This window comes from Tenrec ecaudatus, chromosome 3 (genome assembly GCF_050624435.1).
Source record: "Tenrec ecaudatus isolate mTenEca1 chromosome 3, mTenEca1.hap1, whole genome shotgun sequence".
Lineage (NCBI taxonomy): Eukaryota > Metazoa > Chordata > Mammalia > Afrosoricida > Tenrecidae > Tenrec > Tenrec ecaudatus.
Window position 1 is genome coordinate 172,275,438 of NC_134532.1, and position 19,007 is coordinate 172,294,444.

A 19,007-nucleotide genomic window follows, 5' to 3' on the forward strand; every position below is an offset into this window, starting at 1 on the left:
CAACCAGTGAAGTGCTCACTAAATTTTTACAGAGTAAATGGTAGAAAGTAGATGGTGCTTGGCTATTAGAAGGAATAGTGTCTAGAGCAGCGGTTCTCAACCTGTGAGTCTCGACCTCTTTGGGGGTCAAATGACCCTTTCACAGGGGTCGCCTAAGACCATCGGGAAACACAAATATTTCACAACATATAATTATATATTGTTTTGTGATCACTCATGATGTTTTAATTATGTTTAATTATGTTCAATTTGTAACAATGATAATACATCCATTATATCAAATATTTACATGATGATTCACAACAGTAGCAAAATTACAGTTATGAAGTAGCAACAAAAATAATTTTATGAAATGAGGAGCTGATACCAAGGGCTCAAGTAGAAAGCAAATGTTTTGAGAATGATGATGGCAACAAATGTACAAATGTGCTGACACAATGGATTTATGAATGGTTTGCGACAAGAGTTGTACAAGCCCCCAATAAAATGATTTTTTTTAAAGAAAATAATTTGATGGTTGGGGGCCACCACAACATGAGGAGCTGTATTAAAGGGTGGCGGCATTAGGAAGGGTGAGAATCACTGCTCTAGAAAGTCTATTTCCCGAAGAAAGGCAAGACCATACTATTTATCCCTACCAAACCAAACCCACTGCCATCAAGTCAATTCCCAGTCATGCCAAGCCTGGAGGAGAGAGGAGAGCTGCCTCATTGAGTTCCCCAGGCTGTCATCGTTATGCAAACAGACTGCTACATCTTCTTCCCTCCACGTAGCTGGGGGAATCAAACCGCCAACTTTTCCTGTCAGCAGCCTAATCATGCTTTCACCGCTGTGTGATAAAGTCTCCTTTCATTTCCACTAGGGAGGTCTATTCTTGAGTCAGGGCTTGCATTCCGCCCCTTCGAATGTACTTACCCAAAAGCACATCTGATCTTTCTCTAGCATAGACACCACCTGGGACAAACTTAAAAGCTGTGCACCATGCACAGAAAAACATTTCTAGAAGATAAAATGCCATGGCGACAGTCATGGTTTTCCCAGGGTTTGACCCAGAGCTAATAAGGCGTCCGAGTGCTTGAGGCCACAGGGATGCCGTGAAGATGGCAAGCACACAGCCGGAAACAGCAGCTGCCCAGGTGGGCAGGTAAAGGAGACCTGCAGCTGACGCTGCTCCTGTGAGAGGAAGGAAAAACAGAAAAATCAGTCAAAAGACACCATTAGTCTCTCGCGTCTTCCTAATTTCAAAAAGGGAGTCAAGGGACTGACCAATGTAGAGTTGCTGAAAGCTTGAAGGCCCCCTTGGAGAACGTGGTCCGATTTCTTGACAGATAAGAAAACTCGGGAGGACCCCCACATGGCTAAAGGCTAGTGGTTGGAATCTATCCAGATGGCACCACAGAAGAAAGGTGTGGTGATCTGCTTCTATAAATATTACTGTCGAGAAAATTCTATGGAACACCATGAGCCAGGCTCAACTCAAGAGCAAAGGGCTGGTCTCTTTGTTTGTTGGTTTATTGGGACTAAAGGGATCTGCTCAAGGTCACATTGCTAGTGCAAGGTCACATCACTAGTGACTGCCACAACTAAAGGTGGATGCGGGTCTAGGCCATCTCAAGTGAGTGCTAGTTTTTACCAGAGCAGAGGCAGGGATGAATTTTGGGGAGGGGGTGGCGTTAGATTATTTGTGTTAAGATTTTAGCATTCATTAAAACACAAATTTTCTATAATCACCAAAAACAGATTCACTAAATTTAAACACTCAGATCTAGGACATTAGAGGGGGTGGGGATACAGTGTGGGTTCCACATGCTTTTGTTAAGGGACTTTCCTTAGGAACCCTCCCCACCTCCATTTAAGTACTTCCCCTTGTCCTACCATACGAAAATAAATGTTCCCAAACGTACAGGTAGATACGACTAATAAAAGAAGCAATGTTCGATAAATTGCAGTATTAAGAGAACGTTCCTCAATAAGTTCATTCGTTATTCAGTTGTGTTGGGGGCTGTGTATCTTTCCCAGGAGGTACTCATTAAATATATGTCAGTTTGTGGAGCCAGTGCTGACGTTTTCCCAATTCTTGTGAAATAAGCTTTGAGGGCAGCACTTCAGGGTTCAATGGCATCCTATTCTGAAACAATAGCTATAACACTTTCCCATAAATAATATGACATTTTTCTCAACTAGTCAGTTCTGTATCATTGTGACCCACCCATTCATAGGTATCTACAGCAGATGCCCACTGCTGGAAGCACACACTCAAATACAAGGGAGGAATGGGGATCAGCAAGTGGCTTAAGCCAGATTCTAATGCCCTGTGTTTCAGGTTCATCACCATGTCCAAAATGCCAAAAGATTTTCTATCCCTCAATTCCAAAAGAGCATCACAATTTGATAAGTCCACTGCTTGAGCATATACTCAGACAAATATTTATACTCCCACTGATTCACTGCACTCATCAAAGGGTAGAGACATAACGGCTTGTTTTCAAACAAACAGCAATGTAAGTGAAGCATCAACTAAGTCCACATGGAAGTCTGTGTGACCCAAGGATTGTAAATAATGACATCCAAAACTGAAGGAGGAAATTATAGTAGAGCTTAAATAGTGAACACTGGCTTGCGGAAGGCTATAGGTGACAAGAGAGCCCCAAACTCATATGCAGGTTTCCTACATGAATAAAGCCTCACGTGAATCACCTCTGACCATGGTCTAGGAATGTGAAAAGCCGTGCTATCAGACAGAGAGGATTGTAGACTCAATTGTGGCAGATATAACTGGGTACCATGTAATGCCTTATCAGTTGATCTCTCTTTTGACCTATTTTTTCCCCAAATCATTTTATCAGACACCATACCATTCCAGAGTGCAGTCAGTGTTGTACAATCACTACCACATTCAGTTTCAAAATATTTTCTTCCTTGAACTCCTTGGTATTAGTCCCCCCTTACTCCCCACCTTCCCCATTGTACTTCCCAGGGACCCTTATTCTCATTGTTGTTTCCAGAGATTCACCAATCCTGGGTTTCATATCCCGAAAAACATAGAAAAACACATAACAGAGAGTCAAGAAGGCTACAAAAATAACAAAATACAACAGGGGCCGACCCCAAAATGAGCAGTGTATGAGTTCCAATCTCTTCATGCCCTCCCCAGCATTTGCTGTTCTCTGGTTTTTGTTTCAGCTTTTAAGGGAAGGTGAAATGCACGTGGATCAAGCTCTTTGGTCATGGATCAGGGACGTGAACAGCCTGTCACAATGAAAAGTGCAACAGAAAGTGGGTTGTTGGAGAACTAGTTTGGTTAAAATCTAAATTTTAAATTTGTCCTTTTTTCTTTCCCATGGAGATTTTCTATTGTTTATTTTGTTTGTTATTGTTTTTTAAATGTTTTCCAGAATATGAAACCCAGGCTAGGTAAATCGAAGAGACAGTAGGTAGACTGATGGCTCACTGGGGGCATGGGAGGGGAAGTTGGAGGGAAACGGGGAGTTAATAACAATGAGTAAAAGAAGGAAGAAACTGAATGCAGCGATGATTGTGCAACTGTTTTTAATGTGACCAAACTATTAAAGTGTATGATATGAGAATGATATGTCAATAAAACTGTTTTTAAAAAGGTAGAGACAACTCAAGTGGTCACCAACAGATAAATGGATAAAATGAGATGTGATGCAAACATATAGTGAAATGAATTTCTGATGTGAGGGGGCTTCAGAAAGTTTGTGGGAAAATGGAATTAAAAGATAATGGAGTTTCTCCACAATTTTTTTGAAGCTCCCCATACATGTTATGACATGGGTGAACCTAAAAGTGTTATCCTGAGTGAAATCTGTCAGACACAAAAGGTCAGCTATTTATGACCAGACTTGCATGGATTATCTAGAATGGAAAAAATTTACAGAGACTGAAAGTATTTTAGAGGTTAACAAGGAAAGATTGAAGGATGAAAGGCACTGAGTTTCTATTAAGGGTGGTGAAAAAACCCGGGAAACAAATAATAATGACAGTTATATAATACAAGGAGTCCTCGTGGTGTAGTGGTTACTCCATAAACTGTAAACCACAAGTTCAGTGGTTGAAAAACACCAGCTGCTCTGAGGGAGAGAGATGAGGCTTTCTACTCTGTAAAGAGCTATATATGGCGAGAGAGGGTGGGGGGAAGTGGGGAGACAATAACGATGTGTACAAGAGAGAAGAAAATGAGATATGGTAAAAATAAATAATTTTTTGAAAAGAACGAAGAAAATGTTCCAAAACTGATTTTGGTGATGATTGTACAACTCTTTTTGATGTGAACTACTGGATTTTATGATTATATCTGCCAATAACCACAGAAATCCACTGGACTAATTCGACCATGTCCTACATGGTTGTGACTCATTGGAATGGGCTCAAAGGCAATAAGATACAACACGATGAAGGCAGTGAACGTCATAAGTAAAAGGTATTGAAATGTAAAATGTTTTGCTATATGAATTTCACCACACTAACAATTTAAAACAATGAGTATCACTCAAAGATTATGAGGACTGGATTCCAGGGTCCTCTACAACCCATGGATTTTAACTTTAGAGTGAAATTTCCAAATACTTAGATCCTAAAAATGGTTATTTTAATAAAATAATTGCTTAAATAGAAACTCAATTGTTACATGTAAGTCTGAGTTTTTCCTGTGGATATAGAAAAGTATTTTTAACATAAGTGGAATTTTGATTATTCATGAAATGAAATTTTTCTTATTAGTTTACAATGATTAATAATGAAAGAGAACAGGTCTTAACTTGACATCCGGATCTTTTCCTAGAGAGAATTGTCTGGAGGAAAAAGAAGTGTCTGTTCAAATGTCCCTTAATTTCTATTGCTTTTATTTTTCACTTGGCTTCTACTTCAAAATAGGTTATATGCTTGTAGAGCTATAAAAATTGTATTTTTAAATAAAATAAATTCAAAATATAAAATCAAAAAGGTGCAGGAGAGCCCCTCTGTCTTGTCAGCCACTAGGTACCCTGAGTGAATACCTCCAAAGTTCATTGTTTTCTTCTACATAATTTTAGAGCAAAGTAGAGGTCTGTGACAAGTCATTTTTCCAACAACATGTGCTCGCTTAGTGTCTCTGTGAGACATTTTTATAATTCCCTCAATAATTTCAAACATCTTCATAATACATTGCACACTTACAAGGCTACCAAACCCACTTCCATAGAGTGGACTCAGGCTCACAGAGACCCCACATAGGGTTTCTGAATCTGTAAATCTTCACAGAAGTAGTCAACCTCATCTTTCTCTTGAGGAGCGGATGGTGGGTTTGAACCACAGACCTTCCAGGGAGAGCGCAACACCCAATCCACAGCACCACCAAGGCTCCTTTAATATACCACAGTGGAGTGTAGATGTGAAGGGAATGTCATAGTAAAGTGAGACACAGAGTTTTGAGTTTCCCAGTTCATGTAAAAGTTATGGCTACACTAAGACTACAATCAAGTGCAAACAAAACTGTATATGCCCTTAGAGACCAGAAGGCACTGTGTGATTCGCCTTATGGCAATGATCACTTTATTGCAGTGGTCTAGACTGGAACCTGCCATATCTTTGAGGTTTTCCTGCAAGTGCATGTAAATTTCCCGCCCTTTTGGCACACCTGCCATAACACAGGATGCACAATGTGAATCCCTTTATCACTTAACTGTATACATGCTGGGCTGTGTTTGAAACAGTCCTCCAAACCATCACCCTTAAAACTTTATAAATATTAAAATAATCTTTTTAGTATTTAATATAACCCAAGGTATCAAGCAGAATGAGTGGTAACTGAGTATCTCCATGATATTTATCATAACGGGCATGTTTGTTTTCAAATTACTCATATTTCATACAATAAAATTAGATGCACAGGACATGTGAGTCAAGATGGTGACCAGATAGAATCACCTGCCCAGTGCTCCTGTTGTTAGATCAGAAAATTAAGAGGTAGGGAGGCCAATATTGGGAGGCTGGGTGCTAAAAATAGATTCAGGGTACTAGGGCCTGGTTCAGACCTTCCCCTCTGATTTTCACACACGGAGCAATTCAAGAACTTGCTGAAATGCCCTACGTTCACCTCATCTGCCCGTGAGCTCTGCTAACCCCTCACCACATCCAACAGGATGGCATCACCACCGCTTCCTATGGCCAAGATAGGAGACAGGCAACATGCAGTAACTTCCCCAAGTTGCTGGCCCTAATTCCAGGCCCGCAGAGAGTCTCTGAGAACTAGCCACAAGACCTCACTCTGGAGTTCTCTCTCTGTTATCCACCCTGCTCTTGTATTCTTGGGCATTGCATCCTCCCTCTCCAGTTAGGAACAAAGTGACTACAGAAGTGACTACATCAGCCATCTCATACCCCATCTCCCCAGCTCTGCACCTGCCAGTGTGGGTTTTAAAAAAAAATCTTATAATTCCAGGCTGTGTTCCTTTGCATAACTTTGACTGTAAACTGCCAGAAACCTGGTCCTGATCGATTAGCACACTATTAGCATAACAGTACAGACAGAACTCTAATCCCCAGGGTACAGCCTAGGATTTCAACATAACAAAACAGGAAAAGCCAAAAGCTGAAACCACAGTCCAAGCCCAAACCTGGCTCTACCAGTTTTGGGCTCCACAGAGAGTCTTTAAAAGACTCCAAATTGTGGCCAGACAGTTCATACTAGACCAGTGCCCATGCTGCAGGCCTGCCCCGACCCAGCCCAGTAGCATAGCTACAGTCATTGGGCTCAGTACACCCTCTTAGCCCCCCCATTACCTCCAGCCTCTGAGTCACCACAGCACCTCGCCTACACAGCCACTTCACCCACCATTAATATTAGGGCGCAGGTGGTCCCTGAATCCAACATTAACAGTCACACATAGATAGAGCTGGGTCCCTCAGTCTCCTGGGAACATGGCACCCAGTTCTTCCAAAACAACATGAATACAGCGACATACTTCAACACCCTCAATGAGAAAACAAGAAAAACAATGCAACAGTGGAAGAAATCCTAAACCTAATGACACCCCTAGAAGAAACAGATGTTGATCTGCAACAAAAAGAAATCTTCACAATGCTGCTTGGAGTAATACAGGTTATGAGGGAAGCAATGCAGAATAAGGACATGATGATAGAGGAGATGAAGTCCACCATAGAGGGATGAGGTAACAGAAGCAAAACACAAGATAATGGACCTAACCAACAGACTAGAAGAGGTAGAGAAATCATACTGGAGATCTAGAGGGCCATCGGGCAGACTTCAACAAACGGGAAACACAGTCAAACAAGGTCATCAAAGAAGTAGAAGAAAACCTGAGACCAATGACATATGCTATGAATATGTACAATATTTGAATAATTGGTCTTCCACAACATGACACAATGAAGAAGTCTACCGCTAAATTAACAACAGAATTCCTGGAAGCAAACTTCCCCAACTTAATGAATGAGAATCATACATTTAGGGCATCAACTAGATTAAACATCAGGAAGATCTCACAAGGCGCATAATAGTTAAATTATTCAACTTCAAGGAAAAAGAGAAAATTTTAAGAACAGCAAGAGAAAAAAAGGTAGTCACGTACAATGGAGTTCAGGTAAGAATTTCTCAGACCTAACAGCACATAACATCTTCCTAAAATTGAAAGAAAAAACACTAACCCGAGAATTCTCTACCTTTCCAAATTATCTATTAAAATAGATGGTGAGGTAAGAGTCTTCCCAGACGAGGAAAAACTCAGACTACACCATAAGACACCCAACCCTATGGAAATCCTTGGCAACTGTGGTAGTTACAAAATCTGGTGTCAATTTGAGGATTCAGAGTGAAGGGATTAAGTTTAGCTGTCAATCAGATCATAGCCAATGAGGCCTCTGTGTGGGCATGGCATCTCCTGAGGATTCTGGTAACTAATGTATTCTTCCTTGGGCTCACTCTCTCTCTCTGGGATCACTCCCTGGGAAATATTGCAGCTGACAAGACACATGGAACTATGCTAGTGTCTGAGCTGGAGAAGCCATGTGGAGACCCCTGCCAGCACTGAGATGCTTACACCACCACTGGATCCATAAGACTTTACACCTTTCCACCCACTGGTCTGTGATCTTCCTGCATTTGGTGTCATTGCATGTGGGTCATGAGTCTGAAGAGGACTTTATAGATTGATATCAGACATATGAGCTAATACCAGACTGATGGACTAGGCTGAAATGTTTTCTTAATAGTCAGTTGGTCTTGTATATAAAGTTCTTTCCTACACACATATAAGTATCTATGAATTTGTTTCTCCAGTCTACCCAGACTAACATACCAACTAACTGTGGTTAGAAGACCAACAGCCACCAAGCACGAGCAGGAGATCACCATATAGCTCAACTCTATCCAGAAGTCAACGGGCAGAAAACAATTACCAAGATACCATTGCCTCAGAGGGAAAATAAGGCAAGAATGAAGCCTCCCACATAAACAAAGCACACTGATAGGAAAGAAGATAGGAAAGCACCCAATACTAAAGGTACGAGATAACAGCAATGAATCCACAGATGGTGGTAATAACTCTTAATTCAATGACTTCAACTCACTGATTAAATGCCAAAGGTTAGCAGACTGGCTCAGAAAACATAACCCATCAATCTGCTGCCTGAAAGAAACACATCTTAAGCTCACAGACAAACTAAACTAAGAATAAAAGGCTGATGGAAAATATATCGATTTAAAAAAAACAGGGTTGCAATCCTAATCTCCAACAAAATTGACCTTGAGGTGCAAACCATAACAAAAGACAAGGACAGGCACTATGTAATGTTCAAAGGATCAGTAGATTAGGAAACAGTAAGCATAATAAATATATAAGTGCCTGATGAAAGACCCAAGAAATTCATCAGATTACTCAAAAGATGGGGGAAAAATCACAGACTCAACAATCATACAAGGAAACTTTAATACACCACTATCAGAGAAAGATAAATCACTGGGAAAGAAGCTCAGCAAGGAGGCTACAGAGCTAAACACTACAATTAGGCAACTGGACCTGATAGACATTTATAGAACTCTCCACCCAAATGAAAATATATTCACCCTTTTCACAAGTGTGCATGGCTTATTTTCAAAAACATGCTGAGATACAAGTTGAGACTGATTAAATTCAAATACATAGAGATCACTCAAATATTTCTCTCAGACAACCACATAATAAAGCTGGAAATCAACAAAAGGACAAACAGAAAAGCAAGAGCAAACAACTGTAAGATGAATAATGATCTTCTGCAACATAAATGGGTACTGGCTCAGATTAGAGAGGATATTAGGAAATTTCTAGAAACTAATGAGGATGAGAATACAATGTACCAAAACCTACGGTATACATCAAAAGTTTGACAGAGGAAGTTTGATAGTGATTAATGCATATGTTAAAAAAGAATAGAGTCTCATGACTGACACACTATCACAAAACCTCCAGCAATTAGAACTGAGTCAACAGAATAACCCCTCCAATAGCAAAAGAAAAGAAACAATAAAAATCATGGCAGGGTTAAATGAGTGAGAAAACAAGAACAATGGAAAAAATCGATGCAGTCAAAAGCTGGTTCTTTGAAAGGATCAACAGAATTGACAGTCCACTTGCAAAACTAACTAAAGAAAGGAAGGAGCAAACATCAATAACCAGGATGAGGGGTGAAACCTGGAAAATCACAACAGATCCCAATGAGATGAAAAGGATAATCACAAAGTACTATGAAAGTCTGTAATCTAATGAATTCAACTAGATGGAAGACATGGACAAATACCTGGAAAAACAATCCCTCCCTAGGTTATCCCAGAGAGAGGTCAGAAGCCTCAGCAGACCCATAGCAAAGTAAGAAATAGATATGGTTATGAAGAAACTACCAACAAAAAAGTCTCCTAAACCAGACAGCTTCACAGAACTCTACCAACCATTCAGGGAAAAGCTGACACTGATCCCCCACAAACTATTCCAGAGCATAGAAAAAGATGGTGTGTTAGTCTTGGTTGACTAGAGAAACAAATTTATAGACACTTATATGGTTATAAGAAAGAGCTTTATATAAAGAGTAATTATATATTAAGCAAACATCCCAGCCCAGTCCAGATCAAGCCCAATAAGTCCCATATTAGCCCATATGTCCAATACCAACCTATAAATACCTCTTAAGACTCATGCAACACATGCAATGATGCCAGATTCAGGAAGATCGTGGGCCAGTGGGTGGAAAGTCTTGTGGATCCAGTGGATGTGGAAGCATCTAAGCCCTGGCAGGGGTCTCCATGTGTCTCCTCCAGCTCCAGGCCTCTAGTATAGGTTCATGTATCTTGACAACAGGAAGATAAAACAGAGTCTGCATATCCCGCCTCCAGCAAGCTATTTGTCTCTGTAGTGCCTCCAAATGAGGCCATCAAGCTGCGACCTGATTGACAGGCTAAGCTCCACCCCTTCACTCTTAAGAGTCTCAAGTGGACACCAGATTATGTAACTGCCACAGATGGCAAACTCCCAAACTCATTCTACGAAGTCAGTATATATAACTTTGATACCCAAATAGGGCAAGGATCCCACAGGAATAGAAAACTATAGACCAATACCTCTAATGAACATAGATGCAAAATTCCTCAACCAGATATTTGCCAATAGAATACAAAAGTACATAAAACATATCATGCATCATGATCAGGTGGGATTCATTCCAGGAATGCAGGGATAGTTTAACATTTGAAAGTCCATCAATATCATTGGCAACATTGATCAGAAAAAGGATAAGAATCACATGATAATATCAATAGATACAGAAAAAGCATTTGACATCATCCAACACCCATTCCTAATTAAGACAATTAAGAAGATAGTAATGGAAGGGGAATCCCTCAAGTTAATACAAGCTATTTACAAAAAGCCAATGGCCATCATCATAGTCAGCGGAGAAAAGACTAACACAATTTCTCAAAAAAGGGGGACCAGAAAAGGATTTCCCTTGTCCCCACTTCTTTTCAACATCATACTAGAGGCCCTCGCTAACAACATAAGGCAGCAGATTAAATGTATCTGTCTGGGAGAGAAGATAAAACTACCACTATTTACAGACTACATGATTCTATATATTGAAAACCCCCAAAGCTCCACAACAGGAGTACTGGCAACAAGAGAGGAATACGGAAGAATGGCGGGATACAAGATTAAAAAAAAAAAAGAAGTCTATTGGTTTGCTATATACATCAGACAAGATCACAGAAGAGGAGATCAAGAAAGCAGTACCCTTCATAATAGTCAAGAATAAACTGAAATATCTAGGGATATATCTAACAACAACAACAAAAAAGACTTATACAAAGAAAACTATAGAACCCTACTACAGGAAATGAAAAGCAACTTCCACAAATGGAAGAATGTCCCATGTTCATGGATCAGAAGACTCAATGTACTAAAGATGTCGATCTTACCCAAGGCACTATGTAAGTATAATGCTATCCCAATTCAAATACCAACTTTCTTCAAAGAATTGGAAAAACTGACCACCAATTTCATATGGAGAGGGGGAAAGCCCAGAATCAGCATAGAACTCTTCAAGAAGAAAGTGAGAGGGCTCACCTTATCTGACTTTAATACTGACTATACAGCCACAGTGGTCAAAAACAGTGTGGTACCAGAATAATGACAGATACTCAGACCAATGGAAAAGAATAGAAAACCCAGAAATAAAACCATCAGCATATAGACAAGACAACTGATCTTTGACAAGGTCTCCAAAACATTAAGTGGGAGGTGGATGCCCTCTTTAACAGGTGGAGCAGGAAACGATGGATATTCACCTGTACAAAAATGAAACAAAACCCTTACCTCATCCATGCACAAGAACAAATTCAAGGTGGCTCACAGACCTAGAAATAAAACCCCAAACTATCAGGACCATCAACAAAGGGATCAGGACCAACCCAAGAATCTTGGCACAGGGACTACGTAGGCTAACTGCAATAGGGAAGGGTAAACACACAGATGAAGCCGAAATTGACAAATAGGATATACTAAGGATAAAACACCTGTGTGCATCAAAAGACTTCACCAAGAGAGTAACAAGAAAATCCACAGACTGAGAGGATTTTTAGCAATGACACTACAGACAAAGGGTTTATTACTAAAATCTGCAACACCCTCCTAGCCTGTAAAAAGAAGACAGCAGTTAACCCCCTGTGGAAATGGGCAAAAGACTGAACAGAAGTTTCACCCGGGAGGAGATCCGAATGGCTCATAAACATGTGAGAAAATGCTCTTGATCATTAGCCATCAAAGAAATGCAAACTAAAACACCTATGTGAGACCATCTAACACCCTAAGGACAACCCAGGTCAGAAAACCAGAGAGCAACAAATGTTGGAGGGGATGTGGCAAGATAGGAACTCTCCTCCACTGCTGGTGGACGTGTAGATATGTACAGCCACTGTGGAAATCCATCTAGCGATATTTAAAGCAAATAGAAATTGAGCAATCCCTTTACTGGGCATATACCAAGAAGAGGTAAGAAAGACACCAAGGCCAGTCGTCTGCACTCCGATGTCTACTGGGGCACAATTCACAGTCACAGAGAATTGGAAACAACCTAAATCTCCATCAATAGACACGTGGATTAGAAAACTCTGGCACTGCCCATAATGGAGTAGTGTGCATTACTAAAAGGTTCTACCGCTGATCGTATGAAGCACATGGTCTCATGGGAAGCGTTGGGGGAGATCATACTCAGTGAAGTTAGCCAGTCACGAAAGGACAAACATGAGTCCAATTTGGCAATAGCTATAGAGGAAATGCCACTTGTTTCACACTTTACAGGCTGAGGTACAGGCATTTGGGCAGAGGACAGAAAAAACCCAAGGATGTACATGTCATTCCAACACAGAGAAGGGGAAAGGCGGGAGTGGGGAGGGAGAATAGGGAGAGAATAAAAAAAGAGGGAGACGATGGCACTGGGGGAGCAGGGCAGTAATCCACCCAGGGGGAGGGTATTGTTTATTTCTCCACAGAAATGGGAGTGTGAGTGCAGACCCCACCATGGCACACCAAACCTTAAGGGAAACATAACCACATGGAGCAACTCATGTACAGAGAGATCTACAGGGCCAGCCCTAATCAGAGCCAAACTGACCCCTCACCTAGAAGTATGTGCTACAGACAGAGGACAACACTAAACCTATAGGTTAGGGAGAGGGGACAACTTGCCACGCCCATACAGAAGCAAACCAAGAAGAAAAAAGAGAGAGCAAGGGACTGGACCCCACACTGGCACACTGAGCCTTGAAGATGAATGACATCTTTGCATGGAGCTGCTAAGACACAGAGAGGTACTGTAGTGCTGATAACAGCTCGAGACATGATGGCCCCTCGCTGGTGCATACTTCGACAGAGAACAATGCTGGGGACACACGGCACGGAGTGTGTCTGGTCTGACCACTCCCACAGTGGGGCGAACCAAGAAGGGAACATAACAGATCAGCAACTGGAGCAAAGCCAATCCACAAGCCCCCTGAGAAGTCCCCAAAATAGGCTTCAGATTAGGAGGGTCAGTTCTGGAACCCCTGAGGACCAGTGGGAAGAGAGTCATAAAGGTCAGTGAACAGACCTGGAATTATGTATGCTCTTTTATCTTGGGGTGGAGTTTGGGTTTTTTTTTAACTAGTTTTCTTTTCCTTTTTTTCTTTTTGTTTGTTTGTTTCTTCTCTTTTTATTTCAATCTTCTGTTTTCTTCTTGTTTTGTCTCTGTTTTTGCTGTTTTGCCTACCAATATCAGGTAGGCATAGGAAGCAAGCCTGCGGAGAAAGCAACAGGACCAAAAGTTCTGGGGGGACTTTGGGGGAAAGGAGTAGTGATAAAACAACACCACAGACAAGGGAACAACTAGGGAATTAAAAACAACAACGAAGAGGACATAGAGATCCCAGTGATGTTGGATTAACAGGAATGTAGCTGAGAGGAATTACGAAGAGGCAGAAGAAGGGTGAGCATGATGGTGGGGCAGGGGAAAGGTAAAAAGAAACAGGAAATATTTAGGAAGCAAAGCTATGGATAGAGGTATAAAACATAGGCTTGTACTTATGCAAATATATTAATTCATAAAAATAGAGGTATTGGCCTATGTACACATATTTATATGGCACTACATTGAGGAAGTAGATGGGCTTTGGGCCTCTGCTCAAGCCCTCCCTCAATGCAAGAACACTTTGTTCTATCAACCTAGCATTCTGTGATGCTCACCCTCCCAACACAATTGCTGAAGACAAAATGAATGCATAAGCAAATACAGTGAAGAAAGCTGATGGTGCCCAGCTGTGGTAGTCACCTAATCTGGTGTCAATTTTAGGATTAGGAGTCTAGGCTGTCAATCTGGAGAGAGCCAATGAGATTTTTGTGGGCATGACCTTCTCCTGAGAATTCTGGGAAATCTGGTACTTACACCTTGGAGGCAAAAGACACCTCTCTCTCTCTCTGGTACTCCCTGGGAGACATTGCAGAAGACAAGCCACATGGACACAACCAGACCAGACCTCGGAAGTCAGAGAGGCCACTGTCAGCGCTGAGATGTTTCCAATGACACCGGAACCAAAGACTTTCTGCCCAGTGGCCTGTGATCGTCTACATTCGGCGTCATTGCATGCATTTCATCAGTCTGAAGAGGACTTTATAGATTGGTTTCGGACATATGGGCTAATATCAGACTTTTATACTTGATCTGGACTGGGCTGGGATGTTTTCTCAATGTTCAAATGCTTTTGTATATAAATCTTTTTCTTATACAATTAAGTGTGTCCATGGATTTGTTTCTCTAATATACCCAGACTAACACACCGGCTATCAAAAGATAAAGCATCTGGGGTCTTAAAGGATAGAAGTTAAATAAGCAGCCATCTAGCAGAGAAGCAACAAGCTTACATGGAAGAAGCACACTAGCCTGTGCTATCATAAGGTGTCAACGGAATCAGGTAACAGGCACCAGAAGACCCAACACAAAATAAAAAAAACACATTGTTGAGAATGAGGGCGGTCAAAACAGTGACCCCAAACCCATCTGTAGACAATAGGACATTCCCTCACAGAAGGCTCACAAGGAAGGGATTTGTCAACCAGGGCTCAGTATAGCACCGATGAAACACACAATATTCCTCTGGTACTTTTAGGCATCCTCACCCCGCACTATCATGACCCCAATCTTTCCTTTCAGTTCTAGTTAGACCAGAGCATGTACACTGGTACAGATAAGAGCTTATGACAAACGGAATCCAGGTCAGATAAACCCCTCAGGAAAAGAAATGGCACTAGCGATACCAAGAGGGTAGGAAGGAGGTGGGGGAAGGAGGGGAGGAAGGGGGAAGCAATCACAACGATCAATGTATAATGCCCACCCCCCAAGGGAATGAACAACAGAAACGTGGGTGAAGGGAGACAGAAATCTCTGTAAGACATGAAAACAATGTTTGATGTGATAGATGCATGGAATATTATAAGAGCTGTAAGAGCCCCCAGTAAAATGATTTTTTTAAAATAGATGCACACTGTATCTGGGGTCCAATTCTCTGCACTTAGGACATCTACACCTCTTTTCCAGAACTCTGATTTTACTAACTTAATTGTTCCCATATCATTGCTTTCATGAAACTGTCGGCCACTGCCTAATGAAATTTATGTTAAGTCTCCACCGGGTGAAACTGCAAGCTCTCTCTGTATGGTGGGAAAGTAGGCTGCCTTTGGTGGCATGCTGTCTTATGTTGTGGTTTCTAGAGATGAATCACGGCGGGCAGCAGTCAGGGTAATTAAGTATGGACTCCAACTTATTCCAGCAGAGCAGGCCTCAGAGAAGGAGACAGCTCCCGAATGATGATCACCTTGCCTTCCTCTCCCCAGGAGCCTTGGTGGCGTAGTGGTTGTGTGTTGGGCTGCCAACAGCAAAGCCAGTCGTTTGAAACCACCAGCTGCTCTGCTGGAGAAAGACAAGGTTTTCTACTCCATACTTCTCAGCCTGGGAAACCCTCAGGGGAAGTTCTCCTCAGTCCTGTAGGGTCCCTCTGAGTCAGAATGAACTGGATGGCTGTCAGCTTGGTTTTTATTTAGTTTGTCTGTTTCCTCTCCACTGCAAACAGCCTCTTGCTGTTGTTGGGTGTCAAGTCGGTTCTGACTGACAGTGACCCTGTGTACAACAGAACACACCACCGTCCAGTTCTGCGCCATCGTTGCTCTTGCTCTTACGTTCAAGCTCATTGTTGCAGCCACAGTGTCAGTCCATCTTGTCAACGTCCTTCCTCTTGTTTCACGGCCCTCCACTTGACCAAGTGGGATGTCCTTCTCCAGGGACTGGTCTCTCCTGACACCATGTCCAAAGTATGTAAGACGAGTTCTTGCCATTCTTGCCTCTTCTTCCAAGACAGGTTTGTTGCTCTTGTAGCAGTCCGTGGTACTTTCAATACTCCCCAGCCCCATCATTCAAATGCACCCAGTCTTCTGTACTCAATGTGCACCTTCACATGCATATGAGGCAAATGAAGAAATCATGACTTGGGTCAGGTATACCTTAGTCCTCAAAGTAACATCCTTGCTTTTCAACACTTTAGAGAGGTCTTATGCTGCAGATTTAAGGCAATGTGTCTTAGGAGCCTTATATCTGCCTATTCCAAGGCTCTTTGAAACTCATATATTTACCACTATGGAGAGAAGGCAAACTGTGTAAGATCTGACTCTCAAGACAACAACCTGACTCATCTGAGAAAGTAAGTATCCATCTAATGCTCACAATTTTTCTGTTTTGACTCTGTTTATATTCCACATAGCTCAGCTTCCCTATGTTTAAAATGGAGCTGATTAACTACCATACCTGGTCAACGAAAAGATTGTGTGTCTGTGTTCTGTGAGAGAAGGTATGGTATAGATACACCTGTTACCTTTCAAAAATGTGTACTGATGGGGAGCTATCTGTGCTCCGGCAAACTAGTGTTACCAAGGCTGTTACTCCTCATGTTTCAGTCCTTGTGAGGCCGCTCTCTTGTGGGAGGAATGTCCCTGCTGCATACACAGACCACAGACGGACGTTTATCAAAAAATATACAACCAACTAACCAACACGTGCTCCAGGAAATTCTTACTCATGGCCACTGCAGGTGGGTCACAGTAGAACTGTGCTCCATCGGGCTTCCCTAGGCTGATTTTTCGAAGGAAATCAGCAAGCCCCGCTTCAGAGGCACCTCTGAGTGGACTCAAACCCCCGATCTCTCAGTTTTCAATCAAATGTGTTAACTATCTGCACCACCCAGAACTCCAAAAAGGGTTCTGCTGCAAGGTGCCATTGAGTCAGTTCTGGGAACCCGTATCAATCCTGTGCACACAGAATGAAACACGGCCCAGTCCTGCCCCATCCTCACAATTACTCTTATGCCTGAGCCCATTGTTGCAGCCATTGGTCAAGCCCTCTTTTTGAGAGCCTTCTCTTTGCTGCCCTCTACTAGGTATGATGTCCTTCTGGGGCAGCTGTTCTCAACCTGGGGGTTGAACGACCCTTTCACGGGGGTTGCCTAAGACCATTGGAAAACACATATTTCTGATGGTTTTAGGAACTGAGACACCGCTCCTCTATCCATCTCCAGGCGGGTCTGCCCACATACAAGTAAAAATTTCATTTATTTACCATTAGAAATAAATATTTCACAAAATATAATTAATATTGCTTTGTGATTCATCACTATGCTTTAACCTGTTCCATTTGTAACAATGAAAATACATCCTGCATATCAGATGTTTACATTATGATTCATAACAGTACCAAAATGACAGTTATGAAGTAGCAACAAAATAGTGTTATGGTTGGGGGTCACCACAACATGAGGGACTGTATTAAAGGGTCACGGCATGAGGAAGGTTGAGGACCACTGTTCTAGGGACTAGTGTCTCCTGACAGCATGTTCCCAAGGACGTGAATCCAAGTCTCACCATCCTTGCCTCGAAGGAGTATTCTGCTGTACTGTTTCCAAGAGAGATCTGTTTGTTCTTTTGGCAGAACATGGTACTTTCAACCCTGTAGTTCAAATGCAAAGAGTGTACAAGCAGGGAAAGCTCAGCTCAACAGGGCTGCAGCTCCAGGAGGGTGGACAGGTGGACAACCACATTCATTAACAGTCTGTTCGGGTGATATATTCATTTTCAAACAAATTCAATGAAGCTCCTACCAAACCAAATAAACCATGCCATCATGTCCATTCTGATTCATAGTGACCCTATAGACAGGGTAGAGTGGCTCCCTGTGGTTTCTAAGATTATAAAGCTTTACAGGAGCAGAACAGTTCACCTTTCTCCGGAGGAGAGGCTGGCTTGTGGGTTCGAACTACTGACCTCACTGTTAGCAGGCCAGAGTGTTGTAACCAACTACACCACCAGGGTTTATGTCCTTCAGTGGTATCAGCCCACTTCTTCCATTACTGATGCAGACAGCGCCACATCTCCACGGGAAATATCCAGGACAACATTCTGAATGAATCACCTGCTTAATTAATTTACATGAGACATCTATCCACATAGCAATCAAACTGTAAAACTTAATCTCTTACAGAGTAAGGACTTTTGTTTAACACCAAAACTGATTAAAACCATACCAGCCTTTGGAGGGGAAGGAGGACTACATAATCAACCCACAGGGGAAAAAAGGACATTTCTCTCTCATACTCACAAAGACTGATTAAAATACAAAAACTAAACTAAACTCATTGGCATAAAGTCCACGCTGACTCATAGACCCTATAGGGCAGGGTAGACCTGTCCTGTGAGTAGCTGAAACTATAACTGCGTACAGGAGTAGAAAGCCCTGTCTTTCTCCTGAGGAGCAGCTGGTAGTTTCAAACTGCTGACCTTGCAGTCAGCAACCCAAAATGTAACCGCTATGCCACCAGGGCTCCTTCTGTGAAGGGAGAGGAGAAAACAGGATTAACCTGATTGGTGCAAACAGTGAAGGCCCTAAGGTGCTAA

General features: G+C 42.0%; 1 protein-coding gene across 1 annotated transcript in view; it reads right to left on the minus strand.

The window, feature by feature from the left end:
- Positions 1-19,007, minus strand: part of CWH43 (cell wall biogenesis 43 C-terminal homolog) — a 74,122-nt gene that overhangs the window by 37,635 nt on the left and 17,480 nt on the right. Inside the window, exon 7 of the mRNA XM_075544971.1 lies at positions 916-1,173. Coding sequence (XP_075401086.1) covers positions 916-1,173 — 258 coding nt within the window. The remainder of the gene's footprint in view (positions 1-915; positions 1,174-19,007) is intronic.